Genomic DNA, 20,879 nt, shown 5'->3' on the forward strand with positions numbered 1-20,879 from the left:
TCGGTACATGCCGGACTCTCTGAGAGGGGTGGAGGAATCGAACTCGGGTCGGCCATGTTGGCTGCGTGCAAGGCAAACGCCCTACCTGCTGTGCTATCGCTCCAGCCCATAATAAATATATAGTCAGAAAAATGTTTCTGGTAATAGCAAATAATAAATATCTTAGACTTCACTGGCTAAAAGGCTTAAGGTAATTTCTCAACTCTGCTATGAGGCATGCAAGCATTCAAAAACAAAAAACAAATTATGGATGTGGTTATAATCTAATATACCTAATTAATGAAGGCTGAACTCCAAAAATATCACAACTTTTACTCACAAGTTATTTTTCTTATTATTTAAAAATATTAAATATATATTTTTAGTTTATGGGAAGAAGTGTATCAATGGGTTCGATTTGGTCTGGGTTGTAGTTGGCTGAACTTTAGACCATACACTGATAATACTAAGGGTTATAAATAAAAGAGAAAAGGTAAAAACCCATGTACTTGTCTATCTGTGTACATATTTGTGGGTCCATGTGTCTATTTATTCATCTAATCCTGGCATCTGTCATCACATAAGAGAGGCAGGGCTACAATGTATATAGCCAGATTGCCAGCCTCTAAAAGTCAACAAGAGTGGTTTACTCTAATGATCTAACAGTTACCACTGAACTCACACCACTACCATGAGAAATCCCTGGCATTTGAGAATTTGGTAACACCTAAGACTTATTTTATAAATCCTAAGACATTTAGAAACAAGAAACTAACAAATACAGGACTAGAGATCTCTGATGCTCCAGAGCTTCATTCCAGAAAAGACTATGTCATTTACTTTTAGTAGCAAATAAACACAGGGGACTACCCTTTTGAATGAATTTCAGCAGCTATCCAGTAATTAGCTATGGAGAAATTATTTTATATTTTAATATGCAGGTGAGAACAATTCACTAGTATTAAGTTATAGTATTGTCCAATTGATTATAAGTCCAAATGAAGGACTATGGCTAAGTGACTTCCCACTGGCACAGAAAATGCTGTTGGCATATGAATTGCGATGGCTTGCAAATTCCTATTCTACTGATCAAAATACTCACGGATTTGTAAGCAGACATTAGCCCAATTCCCACTACATGCAGAAATATATTACTAATTGCTGTTTCTCAAAATGACACATGTTTAAGTAGCACGGTAGCACTGTCCTGTTGTTCATCGATTTGCTCAAGTGGGCACCAGTAACATCTCCATTGTGAGACTTGTTGTTACTGTTTTTGGCATATTAAATACCCAGGGGGAGCTTTCCAGTTTCTGCCTTGTGGGCGGGATACTCTTGGTAGCTTGTCAGGCTCTCCGAGAGGGACAGAGGACTCGAACCTGGGTCAGCTGCATGCAAGGCAAATGCCCTACCTGCTGTGCTAATGTTACTTTGCATTTCAGACTATACAGCAGCAAGTACTGAAAGGAATAAATGGAGTTATTTAAATGATTAAAAACCACTACTGCTACATTTTCTTATCAGAAGAATAACACCTTAGCAAAATCAGCTGTAGAGGTGACAATGGGTAAAGTTTCTGATCTAGCATCATGTCATTAACCCTGTTATAGTTTCTAAGTCAAGGATTCAATGGAGAGGAAATCAAAGAAAACTGTCAATAAAGAAATTGGCATTGGAAACTCCTTCAGATAAAGAGAATAAAATCAAAGACTAAAAATGGTCAAAGAAGGAAGAACTATTCTTCATGCACAGAGCAAAGAATGAACCTGTGGGAAAAAAATGCAACCAAATATGCAAGGACGCAAAAAGAGAACAATGGAACAATGCCAAAAGATTTTCAATCTCAAACCAATATGAACTATGATCATAGAAGAACAGAATACTTATACCTTTGGAGTAAGTATAAAAATAAAGAAGTTGGGGTGGGCTGGAGCAATAGCACAGCAGGTAAGGAGTTTGCCTTGCATGCAGCCATCCCGGGTTTGATTCCCAGCATCCCCTATGGTCCCTTGAGCATCGCCAGGGGTAATTCCTGAGTGCAGAGCCAGGATTAACCCCTGTGCATTGCCAGATGTGACCCAAAAAGCAAAAAATATATAAATAAATAAATAATATAATAAAAATAAAAAAGTTAACAAAAAGCAACTAATGAGGAAAACAGCACTTTGCAAACAAAAGGGAAAGTAACATTTAGGAAATTTTATTAATTAGGAAAGAAATATCCACATCTTCAAGTAATTTAAGTCTAAGTTACAAGTTGTTCTATATGACTAAAATAAAAATTGCACCTCTGCACATTTTAAACTTAAGTTTAAATACATTTTACTATATTATTAGACTAGTAGAAAACTAACTGTATAGGGTAGCTGTGATACTAGGATAATATAAGAAACAATGGATGGCAAGGTATTCAGTGATACTGGAAAAAACTGCTCCCTAACAAGCAAACTAGAGTATTTTGCAGTTGAATTTAACTAGTCAGATTTGCCTCAAAACTTCATTTTAACACAAGTGTTCAGTCTCATTTTATGAGTAGTAGGCTGATGCCCAAAAGTCTCCATTTCTTTCAAATCTTGGTTCTTGGGCCTGTTGATTTTGCTAGTCTGATAATCACATTTTGAGGACCACTATTCTAGAACATATGAGAATAGTTATTCTGTATTTTATAGTTCTATAACAAGAATATCTACACTTGATTTGTCTATTAAATTGACAAACTAGAAATTGTGGGTATATTTTAGTACTCTTACTATAGTACTGTCCTCCTGTTGTTCATTGATTTGCTCGAGTGGGCCCAGTAACGTCTCCATTGTGAGACTTGTTGTTACTGTGTTTGGTATATCAAATACGTCATGGGGAGCTTGCTAGGCTCTGCCGTGTGGGTGAGATACTCTTGGTAGCTTGCCGGGCTCTCTGAGAGGGGCAGAGGAATTGAACCCGGGCCAGCCAGGCTGGCCGCATGCAAGGTAAATGCCCTACTGCTGTGCTATCACTCCAGCCCACTCTAACTATAATAAAATTATTTGCATTTAGTTATTAAATTTACTTTAAAATGTATATTCTAAATTATGAAATATACATATCTATTAGATTCATTACTTCCAGTAGAATCATTATTATGTATTACTATACGATGTGTCAGGAACCACATATGTGGAATAAAATGTACCTATCTACATATTCATTTGTATCTATCTATACATAGTAGATTTATTTTTAACAGGAGAAACCGTCTTTTTATCCTATTTGCTTGGTTCTAAGATCACTTGAGTATATGGAATCCTAAGAAATAAACCTCAGATTCAATAGCCAAATCTTGGCTCTGTGTACAGTTAGTCTTGTGATGTGGAAAGCATTTCTGCACTTAAAGCAAGTTGTGTAAATTCTGTTTCCTTGTCTGAAAAACAGGCCATGAAAACATGTCACAGCAGAACAAAACAACTTAAAAAAATAAGCAAAAGCAAACAAAACAACAACCATAAAAAGGAGCTTAACTCAATTTTATAGAACTATAAACTCCCTTGCTGAGTAATTCAGAAGGAAGAAAACTATGGAGTTTTATTAACTCCATTATCAAGGGGTTTTACCTAGGACACTTTCAGGGAATATTTTGATAGAGCTTAGCCTGTACAACACAGCTGGGCATTGCCAATCATCTGTTACTGCCAGAGCAATCAACTCAACTCCATGCCCACTACACTTTACTACACATAAAATTTGAGCTCAAGCACTTACCAGTTCCTAGAAATAGGACATGGTATCTGCCATCAGCAGCGTTCACTCTGTCCACAGCTATCTTTGTGTATTTGTAGTCGGTGCCTATACGAATGATCAAGGGCCTTCTGTGGATTGGGTAAATTGAATTGTACATGAGAGGATGGTTTCGAATAAAAGTGACAACATCATCTGGGAACTCCTTGGTGGTTCGCATATTGGGTGTAAATGCTCCTCCAGGGCACTAAAATAAAAATAAAATAGAATAAAAAAATTTCCAAAGAACTGTATTAATCAAAGGTCTCGGATGTAAAAGTCTTTAGTAGTTCAAGTTTAAAGTATATTTACTTAATATACTTAAATGATGGTAAATAAGCCTAACTATAGTGTTATCTGGAAAAGAAACAGACATGTGTATAACCTGATTAGTTGAGTAAGGTTAGAAAGTCTATTTTTCCTCTTTGTTTTCAGGGCAGCCAGTGGTATTTTACATATAACTTTTTTACCCCTATCCACCAATTTTCTACCTCTTTTCTGTGCATTAATTCTGTGTCAGGATGTATTACTAGACTAAAACAAAACAAAATCTTTTTAAGATATAACCCAATGCTGCTACAAGCAAACAATTTAGATTACAATATTCAATTCAACCAGAAAGCTGATATAAAAGAATTTTATTCCATCTCTTCTCTGCTCCTAAATGAAGAATCTATGAAGTTGGACATGACGCTGTAAATAAGACCCTATAATTCCATTTTGAAAAATACCTCAATGATTTCTCTTACATTCATTAAAAAAAACTGCAACAGCTTAGCATGGCCCATGAGCCTCAAAGGTCTGATCTGTGTCTACCATTCCCATAGTAGACCCTGCTCTTTTTGAATCTATTCATGCTCTTCCATTAGAACCTTGAAATTCGCTATTCCCCAACTGTAATTTTTTTCTTTTACCTCCATCAATTTTCCATTCAAAAGTTACACTCTTAATGATGATGACACATTAAAAATAGCACCCACATAATCTTCAATTACTTAGCTGTATTTTTCTTCCTTTCTATATAATCTAACTATATATTTGAATCTTACATTGCCTGTATGGCCCCTTGAATATAGGCAAATGTTTTCCATAACTTGGCATATTCTATTCATGGCTGTACTCTCAGAACCAAGGAATAGTAGAAGCATGAGAGTATCTATTTGGAGCTTAATGTGTCTATTATATCTTCTATTCAACTTTGGTGCATTTGGCCTTGATTCTGGCTAAGAGAGGAACTAGTCAGAATCCTTAAGTTCAAAGGGGCAGAGAGAAAGCAATAACATCATTTGAAAAAGAGCTGCTGAACAGCTTTAGCAGTTCTGGAAAGAGAATGTGACAAGGGCCTTTGAGGGGAAGATTACATTTATAGGGCATCTGAGGCCAAACTCAAGGGTAAGCTGGGAGTTGCTGAAGCTTGGAACTCAAACTCACTAAGGAATCCAAGTGTTAAGTTATATGAGCAAAGCTATCGGGTGTAATCTTTTTACACAAACAATATTTGTCTGACCCTATCAAACTTTTGTCAATTTATATTTACTTTCAAAAAAAGTACTTTGCAACATTTTCTTGAAACAAAAGAACTCTTGTTCCAGATTTTATGATTATATTTGCAGAGGTCTGAGGTAACAGGTAAGCAATGATATAAATTCCATAGGAATAGCATAGGGCATTTCTAGTAAGCGGGTAGGCTTGTGGACAGTGACAAACTGGAACGTTAGGCTTATAAAAAGATGACAATGGATAGCTATTTCCAGTGGTTAGGTATTGTGAAGGAATATAAAGTCATGTAGTCAGTAATGGGAGAAGAGATACGTAGAATTTTATATGGAATTTACCAAAATTCTACTGTTGATTCAGTGAAAAGCAATACAACAATTCTAGGATTTAACAAAGCATGGCAAAATCTGGATTAAACTGCTACCGCAGTTACTGGACAATGCTCATACCAAGGCAGTGAGAGGCAGAACCACAACTGCAAGTAAGTCTCAGCAAGTTAATCATGTGGCCTCTCTCATTTACACTGTGTCATCTGACAAGCAGCTCTTAGATTAACTTTTACCGATTAAAACCATTAAAATTTTTATAGGGCCAGAAAATAGTTTGTTTTTGTAGAAAGCCCCAAGAAGCAATGAAATGACTTCACAAAAGAGAGAAAATGACACAAGCAACAGAACTAAACTTCTCATTTGTTATCCTATCAACTCAATTTTCATTTTGGGTTCAGATGTCTTACTTTTAGGAAAAAAATTATATTTGAATATACATGCTTATAAATTTCCAACAGTGAAAGCCAAATGAAGACAAAGAATTCATTTGTGGGTTTCAAAACTGATGGCCGAAGTTCCACACTTTTGAAAAGTATAGAATTATGAATATTTTCTACCAGTACTCTTCACACCAACTAGAAAAAGGGAAATGCATTGCTCACTAAATGAAAACATGGAAAGAGCAAATAAATGGGCAGTTAAAATAGTTCCCTTCCTTTGTAAAACACCACTAATTATAGCATGCTAAACTTAGATATCTCAAATACTTATAAAATTCTCACTTTTAAGATACAGAAAAACCCAATATTACCACATAGTACTATGCAATTTAAAGTCTTATGCTTTACTCAGTGATCTAGCTAGGTAGACATTATGTGTTTTATTTGAATAGTAATTATGTTCATATGTGAGTTTACATATATATATATCTGTCGTATTTCTGGGTTTAACTTAACGATCATTAAATACATACCAAGTATTCTTGAGTGGCCCCAAACTATTGCTATTATTATTAAATTTAACTTATTTTATTTTTAAATTCAGTATCTTTATTATTAAACTATTATTATTGAATGGACATTCAACCCAATAAACACAAATCAGTTATGTTCTGTCCATTCAACTGGTCCTCATTTGTGACTTTTGCTTATACTCATAATAAACTTTCTGCTCAGAAACAAGCAACTACTGGTAAGAATTTATTTCAAAATCACAGAATAAAGATATTTCTCCTTTTCTCTATTTTATAAAATAATTATTTTCAACAATTTTTTCTATTAGTTAATAGAATATAGGGAAGATAAGACACAGAATGAGTGATTGTGATAAGAAGAAAAGTTGATTAACCTTTGGGAAGTCCCTCTGCACTTGTGAGTTTACTCTGTCTGATACTGTCAGGTATCAGTGGGATGCATTCTACCTAACCCTCAGTCTTTGATATGTGGTGATACATGAACGCAGATACACAGAAATCTCAAGGTAATATAATGCCATGAGCCACCATAAAATAAGCTCTTTGTCCATTCGTTAGGCTGGTGATTTACTCTACAAACAGACACTAAGTAATCTGGGTTAAACTTCTCCTTTAAGTGTTTATTTGTCTCCACTTTTGGCTTTCTGTTTATCAAGCGGTGATAACACTTCATTTTTGAGTAAAGATATTTGGAGTGCCTGGATCACTAGTGTTTTAGGTGAATTTAGAAACAATAAAAATGCCATGTTATAGACATGTCAGCAATGATTGCTCTTGACTATGTTTTTATATCTGTAGGTGTTCTTACACATTTGTTATCCCATTAACTATATTTCTGTAGTTCACTTGATGCTCCCCAGTAACTGGCCTCATTTCCATTATTCTTTTTAAGTATTAATATCTTCCTATAATTTATATTCTTCTATTCAACATACATTTTTGAAGAGACTAGTAAGGCATATATAAAAAAAAGAAGCTTGGGACCAGAAAGATAGTATAGCAGGTAGGGTATTTGTCTTGTGTGTGCTGATATGGGTTCAATCTCTGGCCTCCCATATGGTTCCTTGAGCAATGCCAGGAGTGAATACTGAGTGTAAAGTCAGGAGTAACACCCGAGCATTGTTAGATATGCAATGCTCCCCCCAAATAAACAAAACAAAAGAATAAGCCTTCTTTTGCCTTTTAGACAGAATATTATAGTAAGAAAAATGAACATATTCAAAGCAAAAGAACAAAATATATACGAATAGTGTAAGACAAATATAAAGTAAGTGACAGCTTTACTCATAATCAATTATCATATGTTTAAGAGCCAGTATTTTTCTTTTGCTTGAAGGATAAGGGAGCTACTCCTGGTAAAACTCATCAGTCTGTCTAAATAGTTCAAAGCTCAGGTTGAGCAATGCTGGGGACCCAGGACTATAACCAGAAGTATGGGGAGATGGTCTGAGCATACGTTACTAGGGATGGAACTTGGGGCCTTAAAGATGCAAGGCCTGTGCTCCAGCCCTTTGTGCTATCTTCATGATTTAGTATTTCTAAGACATATTCAGAGAAGGAAAAGCCCTGAAGACCAATTGTATCACAGAAGTCTTTTGAAGACACACTGACAAAATCTGCAGTATTTAGGGAACATAACTCCAGGAGCATTTATAGATCATAGTATACAAAGTGGAAGGAAGAGGGAGTTGAGTTTGAAAAAAAGCAGAAAATAGAGGTGAAACTTGTCAGAAAAAGAGTAGCTTGATGATTAAGGGAAGCTTAAACAGTTGGAATATGAGTATTCCAAATGTTCCTTAAAAAGGTGGACTTAATGCTAGATAAGTAAATGAAGTTAGTTGCATTCCACCTACTTTCCCTCAAGGCCTTTGAAATGTGTATACTGAGAGACACTGGTCTTATGTGCAAATACTAAGCAAGCTAGGGAATTGCATTTGAAATTTGTTAGTTGTAGGGGGCGCACCCAGCAGTACTAGGTGGATAGAGTCACTTCAGGTAGTGCTGAGGGGTGCAAAAATCCACTCCTGGGTGTTTGGAGATTACTGTTACTTTATTAGATATCCAAAGAATTGCATTAAAAATTCACATCTGGCATTAGCTGGCTCACCTTCTGTATACTTATCCTTCACATTACCTATTTTGGCTGTCATACAGGCCATGCAGGGCTCTAGGGTTCACTGATTTCTATATTTGCCTTTCAATCTATGCTATAATATTTTCCTGTAACATCCTTACTTATACAACTTATCCATGTTGTATGATTCAATCTAATAATTTTAGTATGCCTTCCCAAACAAGGTTTACCTCTAAAAAAATCTCTCTAGACTGCAATATGGTTTTCTCTTTATTCATGTTTTTATATAATGATTGGAAATGACATGTAATTGACTTTATATGTGTACATGCCTTACATGTTCAATATTCTGTACTGAATGTTCTTAAAGAGTTAAAATAGAAGTAATTTTGATGTAAGAATAAGAATAATCCATAATGCATGTGCAATAAGGGGGAAAAAGCATCAGAAAGGAGTTTTTCTTGCCACCACTAAGTATGCAGATCATGCATTTTCTATGTTACTTGGTTATACCTGGTACTGGGTCTGTTAAAAATATCATAAAGGCAGATGGTTCTGCTCTACATATAAATAGATGTCAAAACTGAATACTTTTTATTAGATCCTGCTTTAACAGGATATTATATGCAAACAAAATCTTCTAAAAAGCTTTATGCATGTTGCAACAGACCAATGTAAGATGTTAGTTCAGCCACAGAGGGAATCTGTAGTCTTTGGCTGCCCTTTGCAACATACCAAAGGTGTCTTGTTTCTTCCACAAACGAATTACTTATGGAAAAACATTATGACACAATTGGCAGACTTCTTCCTACTGACTAGGGCTTGCTGGTTGGGCAGATACAGTTTGCTAACACAGCTATCAACTCTGACTTAAAAGAAGGATCTACAGAGAAATTAGAATGAGAGTATAAGATTTCTGCCAGTGTCATTTCCTTGGAATCCAGTCATTTATTTATGAGGTTGACCTGGCAACTGAGCTACTGTAGAGGGAAATAACGTTGATCTGTCATTGGGAAGACTGCAGAAGCTACATTCTTAACCCTGGAGAAGAGGGAAGCTTTGGAGTTACTTGGCTGGAGGTCTTCTGGTTACATGAGCAGGATATTTAATCCTGGAATCCCAGGGAAGACAGGGTGGAAATGCAATGCCCATTCTGAATCAGAAACCTGACTTCACGGAGTGTTGCTCAGTGTAGGGTGGAGGGACCAAATAATCAAGGAGGTATGCTTTTCCAGGAGGAGTTCCAGAGGTCATTCCTCCACCCTGCCTCTTGAACTCCCAGAGGATCACTCGACTGACAATTTTTTTAATTTAAAGGAGCTGCTCTGGTCTCAGCACCAGATGTAAGAAACCACATTATAGAAATATGTCTCAAATACTGACTACACCCTTTTTTCATGGAGTCTGCTCCAGATGTGTGTCCTGAAGCCCTGGCTTATTCTGTACAGCTTTTAAACAGGGGAAAAATAAATTTTCCTCTTTAGGAGCCAAAAGTAGGACATTAGACGAATTTTCTCTTATATGGATTTATTTTACTTTGCTAGAAAGCATTTATATATCTCTATATTTATATAGAATGGCCATCATTCAACATGAATTCCTTTCTCACTATCATCCTCAGAGTTCTTTGGAGTTGCCATTTGGGTAATGACCCCAAAATAGGGTAGGCAAGGGAGACTTTTCCTTAAGTCAGAATTTTAAAAATGCTGATTTGTAGTAATGGTGAATTAGGATGGTGCAAAATGTTTGGTTTCAGGTTACTGACTCTGGTGTATCTGAGTCTATAATTGAAACATCACACACTCCTCTGAGCAGGTATTACAGGGCCAAAAGCCCTGATTGAATCAGCAAAGTTCTCTTACCTGTTTGGTTTATCTGAGGGATTTTCTTGCAGTGTGTTGAGTCAAATAAAAAAACAGAGAGCAGGACTATAATCATTAGTCTTTAAAAATATTAATTTCCATCTTCCAGCATATTATTTATAATTTCAGCTAGAGTTGTGTCCAGAGTAGTTTTTATAATCAAAAACAATAGCTCAGATAAGGCAATTATTACATGCTCAATTAACATTTAGTTAATTAGAATTAAATAGCTCTAATTTTTATATTTATAAACTATTATTTGAATTACAATATCTCTTTTGTAGAAATGATTTTTCATATATACTATTTTCTTTATTTGATACAATTGTAACGTACAATATAAAATAAATATGTCATTGCAGTTTAAAATCTCTACACGAATTGTTATCTCTAAATCAATTCTTAGATGGGTATTTGTTCATGAGATTGCCTAATGTGAGGAAGGTTGTGACGAGAAACTGGAGTTCAAATTCTCTGGAAGCTACTAGAATATTTATATTTTCAAAACTTTAGCTTTTGTGGCCAAGAAGTTAGGAAACTATGCTTGGCCTAACATACCAGTTATGTTATGATATAAAAGAGGTTTTACCAGGAAGAGCACTAGTAAAAACTGCAGTGTTTATACACATGGCATTTTAGTAACATTCCACACAGAGAAATGGTGAAATGAAAATTTGTAGCAAGATCACCAGTAGGTAGGTCAATTGTTATATTCAGTAAGCATAAGCCTGGTTTCCTTTCCTTGTTTAATCAAATTTAAGTGCAAAATAATAATAAAGAAAATTTCCTTGATACTTACAGTTCCAGGGCGAGGATATGGAATTCTTCCTTGATAGGAAATAAGCTGATGATTGGGTCCTTCTTTGTGGGCAAAAGGCCCATTAAACACAGTCTGTATGTCAGATAAATGATACACACATACTGCTGATCCTTTAAAAACTGAGCTAAAAAGAGAAAACAAAAAGAGATTCAATTTCTTATTTTTGTTTTTTTTATGGGGGGTGGACCACACCTGGGGATGCTCAGAGCCCATTCAGAGATCATTCCTGGTGGAGTAGAGGGAGTATATGGGATGTTATGGATGGAACCCAGATTGGCTGCATTCGTGCCAAGTGCTCTTCTCTCTGTACTGTCTCTCTGATCTCAAAGATTCAAGTTTTATTTTGAAGATTTAATAAATATAGTTATTTTTACATGGTATGAAAGTTCTATTTGAATTAGGAGTTTAAAATAATTTAAAAAATATTTTCTATATTTATTCATGTTTTGTAATCCACATCGTCCTCTTTAACAACATTGAGATATAATCATTATAAATATAAAAACTATTCTGAAAGCATTTGTTTAGTTCAAATATATTTTGGTAATTTGGAAAAAGTAGGTAACATAATGGTATCCTAAATGCTTTGTGAAATGAGAAGTTAAACAGAAGAATGGTTTTATAGTAATTACTACTAAATAAAACTTACTGTTTACCTTGAATGGTAATGGTTTAATAGTTACCTTGATGTTGTAAAAATACCATATACAAGTGTTGTCCTTGGATTATCAGTTTCCAGCAGAAATACATCCTCTAAAAAGGAAATTCATAAAACATTTGACAATTGTACTAAGGGGCAAAGAGTAAAAAAATACTTAAAGAAATATATGAATGGCATCCAGATCATTACTTCAACATGGCATATTATTTTTACTGAAAACATGTGTGGAAATGAATTCTATAAGCTTATTAAAACATAAACTTAGAGCTCTAATTAGAAATTATTATTTTCAATTGCACATCTACATACCTAATTCATCAAAGTATGTTTCTGGGCCATCTTCATCTGTTACGGAGCACACCAGTCTTGCTTTTAAGAAGGTTGTCCACTTGTTGACAAGGCTACGCAGTCCACCAGTGTCATTCTGAAATCATTTTATAAACATATATCGAATTATCTTCATAATATTAAAGTACAATAAACGTGAATTCAATTTGAATTGCTATTTGAGAACCTGTTAAAATCTAAACTTTAGAAATGAAAACCATGTCTGCACATTAACATGAATCATCAGAAAGGAACATTTAAGATCAACAGTGCTATAAAAATAGTCAAAGTTGCACTATTAATCTCCTGTAACATGATATCTACTGAAAATGCTTCAACAAATAAATTTAAATATACTCATCTGTCTGAGTTTTCTAAATAATATATGACAAAAGTATTTATGAAACTGTTATGGAAAGTACATAATTCAACTTGCATTTTATTGAAAACTTATTGTTTACAAAATGAACATGAATTATGGGAGACTAAAGCTTATAAATTCTACCATGACTAAGAGGCTAGCTATTATTTAGAATAAATTGTCATAAACAGCTCTATTTTCTCCTCTTTGTTCTTCTGCATTATCATTTAATCTTTGACACTACTAATCAGATGCTTTCATATTTATTATATATAATATGATATATTATATATAACACATTTATAACACACACATATATAACACATATATTAATATAAACAAGGCATGGAAAGAGGCATTTGGATAATTTACATACGGGTCCAAGTAAGAATATATATATATTTTTCTGTATTTATTGGCCCTTATGCTGGCTTTAATGTTTTACTTCATATGACTGAAAAGAAAATGAGTTGCACAATCAGTTGAAAATGTAGTATTTAAAGATAAAGTATTGACTATACTCAGAACCTTAAGAAAAACTTTATACAAAGGATGCTAATAGTGAATAATTCAGAATCATGATAATTTTGTATGGCTATATATACTTCCTTTGCATACACACGAGCATGCTTATTTGTACTAATTATAATTTTATTTTACAATAACTTTTTTGGGGGGAAGCTTCTTGAGCAGCTGGGGGTCTGGGGTGTATTCTTAGCGACACAGTTCAGTGCTGCAAGTCTTCTGGGTTGGTGCTCAGGCTTAGCTATGCAGTGCTGCTCGGGGCTAATGGTATCTGAGGGATACCATGGAGATCCCAGAAATACTCAGTAAAGAGGGTGCTTCTGGGGATCAAACTTGCCTCACACATGCAAAGCCTGCATGCCAGCCCCATTAGCTATTGCCCTGATCCCCTAAATAATTTCTTAATTTTCACTGGTGTAGAGCATTTTAGTATTTGTTTAATTCTGTGCTTTGATACTTCCTTTGCAGGAATTGTCATTTTTCTCTTCAGTTTGCAGTTATTTGTTTTTTGTATCAATGTATTAAGTAGAAAATCAAGCATTAATCAAAATGGACAGTTTAAAACTACATCCAATTATTTTCTTCGATGAAAATTTTTGTTATTGAAAAACACTATCTTTTCATAATGAATAAGCATTAATAAGCATGATTATTACTGATTACTTATACTAATTGGAATAAGCATGGCTCTTCATGGCCAGAGAGATAGATAATACACTAGGCAGGGCATTTGACTTGCATGTTGCTGACTAGATTCGATTACACTGGCACCCCTTACAATTCCTGATCCTCACCAGGAGTAACCACTGAGTAAAGAACCAGAAGTATACCCAAAGCTCATTCAGGTATGGTCAAAAAAATAAGAAAACCTGTTCTCAAAATTTATCTTTAGTGGTACTGGGAATAGAACTCAAGGTCTCAATCATGCAGGGAAATTGCTCTACCACAGAATTGCATCCCTAGCCCTTTAAGATACTTTATTAATTTGTAACAGTCACTGTCACTGTCACTGTCCTCCCATTGTTCATCTATTTGCTCCAGTGGGCCCAGTAACATTGTGAGACTTGTTACTGTGTTTGGCTTATCGAATATGTCACGGGTAGCTTGCCAGGCTTTGCTGTGTGGGCAAGATACTCTTGGTAGCTTGCTGGGCTCTCTGAGAGGGGCGGAGGAATCGTACTTTGGTGGGTCGGTCCAGTTGGCCACATGCAAGGCAAACACCCTACCTGCTGTGCTATCGCTCCAGACCAGTAGATAACAAAATTAGAAATATCAATTATTGAAAAAAAATATATATAATTTGAATGTTATATTCTTTCTTCATGTTTGAACAACATTCATACTTACAGGACATATTCTAGCAATCATGGAATGAATCTGTTTTGTGCTTCTGCTACTGTCAGTCAGTTTCTCTTTGAAGAAGAAGTATACCTTTGCATCATTTGGATCAGTGCCATCTGGAATTACATGTGCATCCACGAACATAGGTTCTGGGAAAAAAAACACAGAAACTTTGTATCATCAGAATGAAAATCCATCTCCTGTCATCTACACAGACCACAAGCACAGGCCTTTTCAATCTTTAGTATAGAAGAACAATGCATTGTTCAGAGGCAAAAAGGGCAAATGCAGTAATTACATCCACTCTATGTACCACATTTGGAATATCAAGTGCCCCAAAGTATAGCTGTAATCTGTTAGCTTAAACTATTTTCTCTGTCAGCAATACAATCTGGAAGTGCAGTAAATGCAGAAATTCTTTGTGAGCTGATGAGTTTTTAAAAATTGAAATGCTATTCTACCACTTATTTTCCATGCAATATGATAGTGATTTTATAGGAAAAAAGATTTTGGGTTTAGAAAGAGTGGTTTTCAAAGTATCGCATATGAATTAAAAATCACTGAAGCAGAATGAGACGCCTGGAGTCCAAGATCTGAAAAAGTCCATTTTTTTTCTTAAAATATAGCATATGAAATGAAGGGGAAACTTTTCAATGAAAAAAAATGCAGTCATTAGAAGACACAGAAGGATTCCTTATTTAAAGAACAAAACAACTTTTAGAATGCTCAATTTCCAGATGTACTAGAGGACCAAACTGAAGAAGTCAAGACAATGCCTTCTTGTACTGGTCTATCAGCAAAAACGGAAGCTTTCGTGGTAGTGATTCATGTTTAGCTGTACAGTTCTAAGTGAACTGCCAAATACAGGGTCAGCTAGAAATTTTACCCAGGAAAAAAATGACAAGGATCTTCGTAGTTCCTTCCTCGTTTAAGCATCAGCAATTGATTGGAACTGTGTTTTGAAGTCAATAAACATTTTACAATGCAAATTCCATGTGACATCAAGAATCAGAAATAGTTGTATGCTAATAATCATAAATGTATGGCTCCATTAAATATTTACTTAATATTTATTAAATATTTTCTTACCACTAAGCCATTTGGAATTGTGTTGATCAGTTCTGACTGGATTCCTCTTCGTTAAGCTTCGGAAAATAGCAGCATCTGTCCCCATAAAATCTATATACATTCCAGAGAAAAGCTCCTCATCTATTGAAAATGAAAAAATGTAAACACAATTTAAGTTTTTGTACAAGAACTTCATTACGAGATATCACAGATACTAAAGTGCATATAATTGGTAATTGGATTTCATTGTCCATCAAATGAAAAAAAATTGAAAATTATAACTGGTGTTACTGCTGTCTCCATGAACACCATTATATTTATTTATTTATTTATTTATTTATTTTGCTTTTTTGGGTCACACCCGGCGATGCACAGGGTTTACTCCTTGCTCTTCACTCAGGAGTTACTCCTAGTGGTGCTCAGGGAACCATATAAGACGCTGGGAATCGAACCCGGGTCAGCCACGTGCAAGGCAAATGCCTTACCCACTGTGTTACTCTTCAGCCACAATATATATTTTTAAAAATCAAACCCAAAAACACTTTATTCTACATCAAAGCAAAAATTTCCCTTCCAGAACTTAATTGCATCAAATATCTTTGTTTACAGAGTATATGAAATGGGAGAAACACACAAATACTAAAGTTAATAAAATATCTTAATTAACTGCTTTCTTCCAATAAATACAAAATGTATTTCTAAGTTTCTAAACTTAATATCTAACATTGATAGTTTTAAGAAAGTTAGAACAGTTCAGTTAATTACCAAACTGAATTTCCATTTTCTCATTTGGAAAATATGGGAATTTGATTATTATCACAAAATATTTCACCACATATTACAATTCTATAATTTTGCTAAGTAGATTAAAGTAACAGCTCTTACTAATTAATGACAGGCCCATTAAAAATAATTAAAACTGTATGTTTTGCCTTCTCTATAAAGTACATTAAGGGAAGCAAAATGCTTCTTTTGTAATGGTAACAACAATACTGTGTTAATAGCAGGCTAATAAAACAATCATATATTGCATGAGAGATATCCATATATCATTATAAAATTAATATGTGATATTAATACATAAAGACATAAAAATATATTGTATAAACCAAAAATATATCTAACAATCAAATTAATATTAATGGAAAAATCTGTTGCATTAATTTATGTATATATAACAGACGTTTACTTTATTTGTTAACATCCTTATCAGTTTATTTTTAGTAAGAAAAGTAACTTTTGAATTGGTATGTGTCCCTTGAGTATAAGGTAGTAAAACATATTTTTTAAGTAAAAAAAATATGTCCACTGAACAACCTTGCAAAGAAAGTTCATTGGTGTTCTAGAATTACTCCCTCTGCTACCTTAATGTCTTAGGCATTCTGGCAAGCCTGAACATTTTGAAGTACTCTAAGTTCACTGTGTAGTAATAAAAAAATCTGTTGGCCAGTTCAGAATGGAATGTTTTTAATATATGCTCCCAGGTCATGAACTGGCTCCATAATTTAGCAACTAGGTGTGGCATAAATTGTGAAGCCAAGTTCTGCTTCCTAGGCAAGCAGGGGTCTGAATCCATGAGAACAAATAACTAAATGTGCATAAAAAGATTCTGAGTGATTTACCATCATTGACTATACAGATCGTACCCCCAGACAGTGAATCCTAAATTTATGTTACTACCTAGATTGATTAATATAGTTATCATTGATCATATCTGATTCCAGGAAGGAAAAGAAAACCGGACACTGAGAATTGTATACAGCACTCAGATGAGACACATAGAGGGCCAATTTTAATCCTATTGTTACCATTGCATTAGTTATATTGAAGCTATTAAAGACTGAATGTCTAATTGGCTTTATCTCCTGTCATAAATTCTAACTAATTTTAATAAGTTTGGAATAATAAGTGTTCTACTTAATTTTGTATCAATATGAAATAATTGATTATGTAACTTTGGAAAATATTTCAGTTGAGAGTAGTAGGTAGATTTTCATAATTTATTTGTAAGGTTTATAAAAAGATATATGTAAATCTTTTAATTTCAGTTAGAAAACACTTTGTGGGCTAAAGAGATGGTACAATGGGTATGGTGTTTGCCTCGCACACGGCCAACCTGAGTCAAATCCTGGCAAACTAAATAGACACAGAAGCCTCTCCAGGAATGATCCCTTAGCTCAGAATCAGGAGTAAACCCTGGTGCACTGTCAGGTGTGGTACAAAATCAAAACCAAAATATTTTTCTTTCCAATTATACTTATACTGGTGAGAAAAATTTCTTGAATTTTTTTAATAAGTGCTACTGATATCATCTGACTTCTGTTGTACTATTACATGACTGAAAATAGCAAAAAAAGCATCAAATTTGCACATTAAGATTAGATGGTAAAAAATATTGTGCAATGTTAAAGTAGGAGAAATGTAAATATTCTCAATATCAGAAAAGTATGTATAAAAATATTTTTATGTAAACCTGTGAACATTTTTGTAATTGGTTGATTTGATGTAGGAAATGATATCGGTGCCATATTAGATGAAAAATTACACTTATAATTTAATCATAAATTTTCATGGAAATGGAAATAAAAATTTCTATGTATCGGCTCATAATTATCATTATTTTTTCATGCAAGATAATTAATGCCAATGTCCAAAATGGGAACACCACATCATGACGTTTTGTCACTGAATTTTCTTTTAGCTTAGTTTTGTTTTGTTTGGGGCTATACTCAATGGTGCTCAGAGTATTATTCCTATTGGTGTTCCAGGAAATAGGTGAAGTGTGGGGGCTTCAAATAAAGATGAAATCCATGAGTCTTAACCACTGTACTATCTCATCAGGCTCACTGAATTTCTTTTTTGTTCTATACAACTCCTTCTCTACTTTATTTTCAACTTACTGATCATAACAGACACAGTGTTCACATTGGGGTTGAAAGAGCAGCGTCCTTTTCCAGATTCACACTTGGAGTCAATCATGAAAACTTGGTCCTTAATTAGAAATATAGAAATAGATAATGTAGAAACAATAAGTACATGAAATAAGGATGTATAAAGCATTATACACAATATGATTAAGTATTTAATAATTTAGCTTAAAGTGTTTCATGTAATCATTTATTTATTTAGAAAACATATATTGAGCACCTATTATGTGCTAGGTATTAAAATGCTTGGAGAAGAACCCCTGGGCCTTCAGCAGTGCTGTCCCCAGCAGACGTGTCTGGTCAGGGGTCACAGAGCTCTGAGAAGCAGCTGGACACGGTCGGGGTTCATGGTGAGTGGGCGAGACTCGAACCCCATCCTCCCTGCAGCAGGGCGCCACACAAAAAAAAAAAAAAAATAAAAAAAATAAAATGCTTGGAGAAACTAAAATTCAAAGGGAAAACATTCCTTTTAGTAGATGGAGAGCCTTATTATTAAATTATATAAAGTAAGCATTACAACTAAAATTCAAAGGAAATATATTCCTTTTAGTAGATGGAGAGACTTATTATTAAGTTAAGAATTTTAAATACCCTGAAAAGCAATTCAGGATATTTTTGAGCATGAAAAATAATGAAAGAATCAAAATGTTGCTTTAAGGTTGGGACTCACCATGTGATTCAAGAAAACTGAAAATGACAGTTATGAAAACAAAATACAGTCTCAAGGAAATAATTTAGTTTTCAGTTGCAATAGTCCAGGAATTAGGTAATAATAATCTGAAATGCCAGGATCTTAATGGTCACGGTAAGAACAGTAAAGGAGGAGGATATTATGTAAAGTTAAAATCAGCAAAGCTTGGAAATCAATTCCCAATTGGATGGGGATCAGGAAGACGAAGAATACAGAGATGACTTTGAAGTTTTGACTCCATAATAAAAATAAAACTAGCTCATTTTTGTTGATTGAATTTGGTGTCTTGGCCAGACATCCTTGAAGCAATAGGGAATCATAGTCATTTAGTCTGAAAAAGTTCAATAATATGAACAACTCTACAGGTGAGGAATGTATGACATGTCCAAGATTATGCAGCTAGTGACAAAGTACAAAACAAAAATTCAGTGTTCTGTTTCTTAACTATGATTTCTTTCCTTATTCTTTTTCATTTTCCAGATAAGATTTTATTTGAGAGAAGTGAAAAAAAGGGAAAGAACATTAAAAAGGTCCCTGATTATGGAAAGGGTCTTCTAAAGGAGGTTTTCCTCTATGTATTATTTCTAAATAGTCATCATCTATATAAAGCCTAAACTCAGTACAAAATGATAGAATTCAACAAAATGCACTAAGTCATAAAAAGTACCAGAACTCCTTTTAGGAATATTTAAAACATATTGCTCCTTTATTTTTGCATGCTATAGGATGAACCTATTTTTAAATTTCTGAATAAAAATGTATTGATAAAAAATTCATAGAAGGCAATACAATATACTTTAAATTTGAAATACCAATACAATATTGGACCTATATACTGATCAGCAACCTTTAAGATACATTTCCAATGATGCTGATGAGAATGCGTAACCTTAAATAAGGCACATCTTCAGCTTCTAGAGTACCAAGCAGACTGACACACAACCACACATGTATACACACAAAGAGATGTTCACTAATACTCCAAGGTGGTCACAGATTAGTACTGCATAAATGGGGAAAAAACACAAGAGTAGGAGGCCATCCAGAAATACTGGGAAATACTGGGAAGGAAATTAGGTCCAAAGGGGACCATGGTCAGATAAAAGGTTGGTAAATCCTGTACTGATACATAAGAGGTACTGAATCTCTCACTTTGATGTCAATCACTTCTCACAATTTAAAGTCAATGTCTCTATCAAAATTTTATTTTAGGAAACTTGTGATTTCAATTTATCTCTTTTTTATCATACGTTGCTGAAAAATTGTCAACCCTACCTTTAATAACGTCAGCGCAATTAAGAAAAACTTCCAATTGTCTAATCTCCCAAGTTTGGCAAAAACAAATGGCAGAAAATCTGCAATGTTATGTAGTAAAGTGTAGTATCTGTATTTACTAACTATATCCTTTCTTTACCATTTAAATTACTTTAGTTCCTACATATTACTCTTCCTGTGAACAGATCAATTAAGAAATTCCATATATTCTTCACTGAGATAATGATTTTAAATAAATAAATCACAATTCTGGTTGTAAATGAGAAAAGAACAAATGCAGGAGAAAGGGAATGAGTGCTAAAAATACAGTGATGAAGGGTTTTGATCAAAGAAGTTTATATACAAGACTATGAACATCTTCTTGTCAAGAAGAAAAGCTACAAGAAATTCTGAGAAAATATTAGTGACTAATTTATAACAAAAATTATAGGGTATAACTCTAATCCCTATGATATTCAAAGTCACCTGTGACATTCTTG

At 34.1% G+C, this 20,879-nt stretch overlaps 1 protein-coding gene across 1 annotated transcript in view; it reads right to left on the bottom strand.

Moving 5' to 3' along the window:
- SEMA3C (semaphorin 3C) overlaps positions 1–20,879 on the bottom strand; it is a 177,225-nt gene that overhangs the window by 47,782 nt on the left and 108,564 nt on the right. The window contains exons 5-11 of the mRNA XM_056118107.1: positions 18,408–18,498; positions 15,529–15,648; positions 14,446–14,588; positions 12,195–12,309; positions 11,908–11,977; positions 11,204–11,348; positions 3,715–3,937 (exon numbers count right to left, since the gene is read on the bottom strand). Coding sequence (XP_055974082.1) covers positions 3,715–3,937; positions 11,204–11,348; positions 11,908–11,977; positions 12,195–12,309; positions 14,446–14,588; positions 15,529–15,648; positions 18,408–18,498 — 907 coding nt within the window. The remainder of the gene's footprint in view (positions 1–3,714; positions 3,938–11,203; positions 11,349–11,907; positions 11,978–12,194; positions 12,310–14,445; positions 14,589–15,528; positions 15,649–18,407; positions 18,499–20,879) is intronic.

This window comes from Sorex fumeus, unplaced genomic scaffold (genome assembly GCF_029834395.1).
Source record: "Sorex fumeus unplaced genomic scaffold, SorFum_2.1 ptg000037l, whole genome shotgun sequence".
In the NCBI taxonomy this organism is placed as follows: Eukaryota; Metazoa; Chordata; class Mammalia; order Eulipotyphla; family Soricidae; genus Sorex; species Sorex fumeus.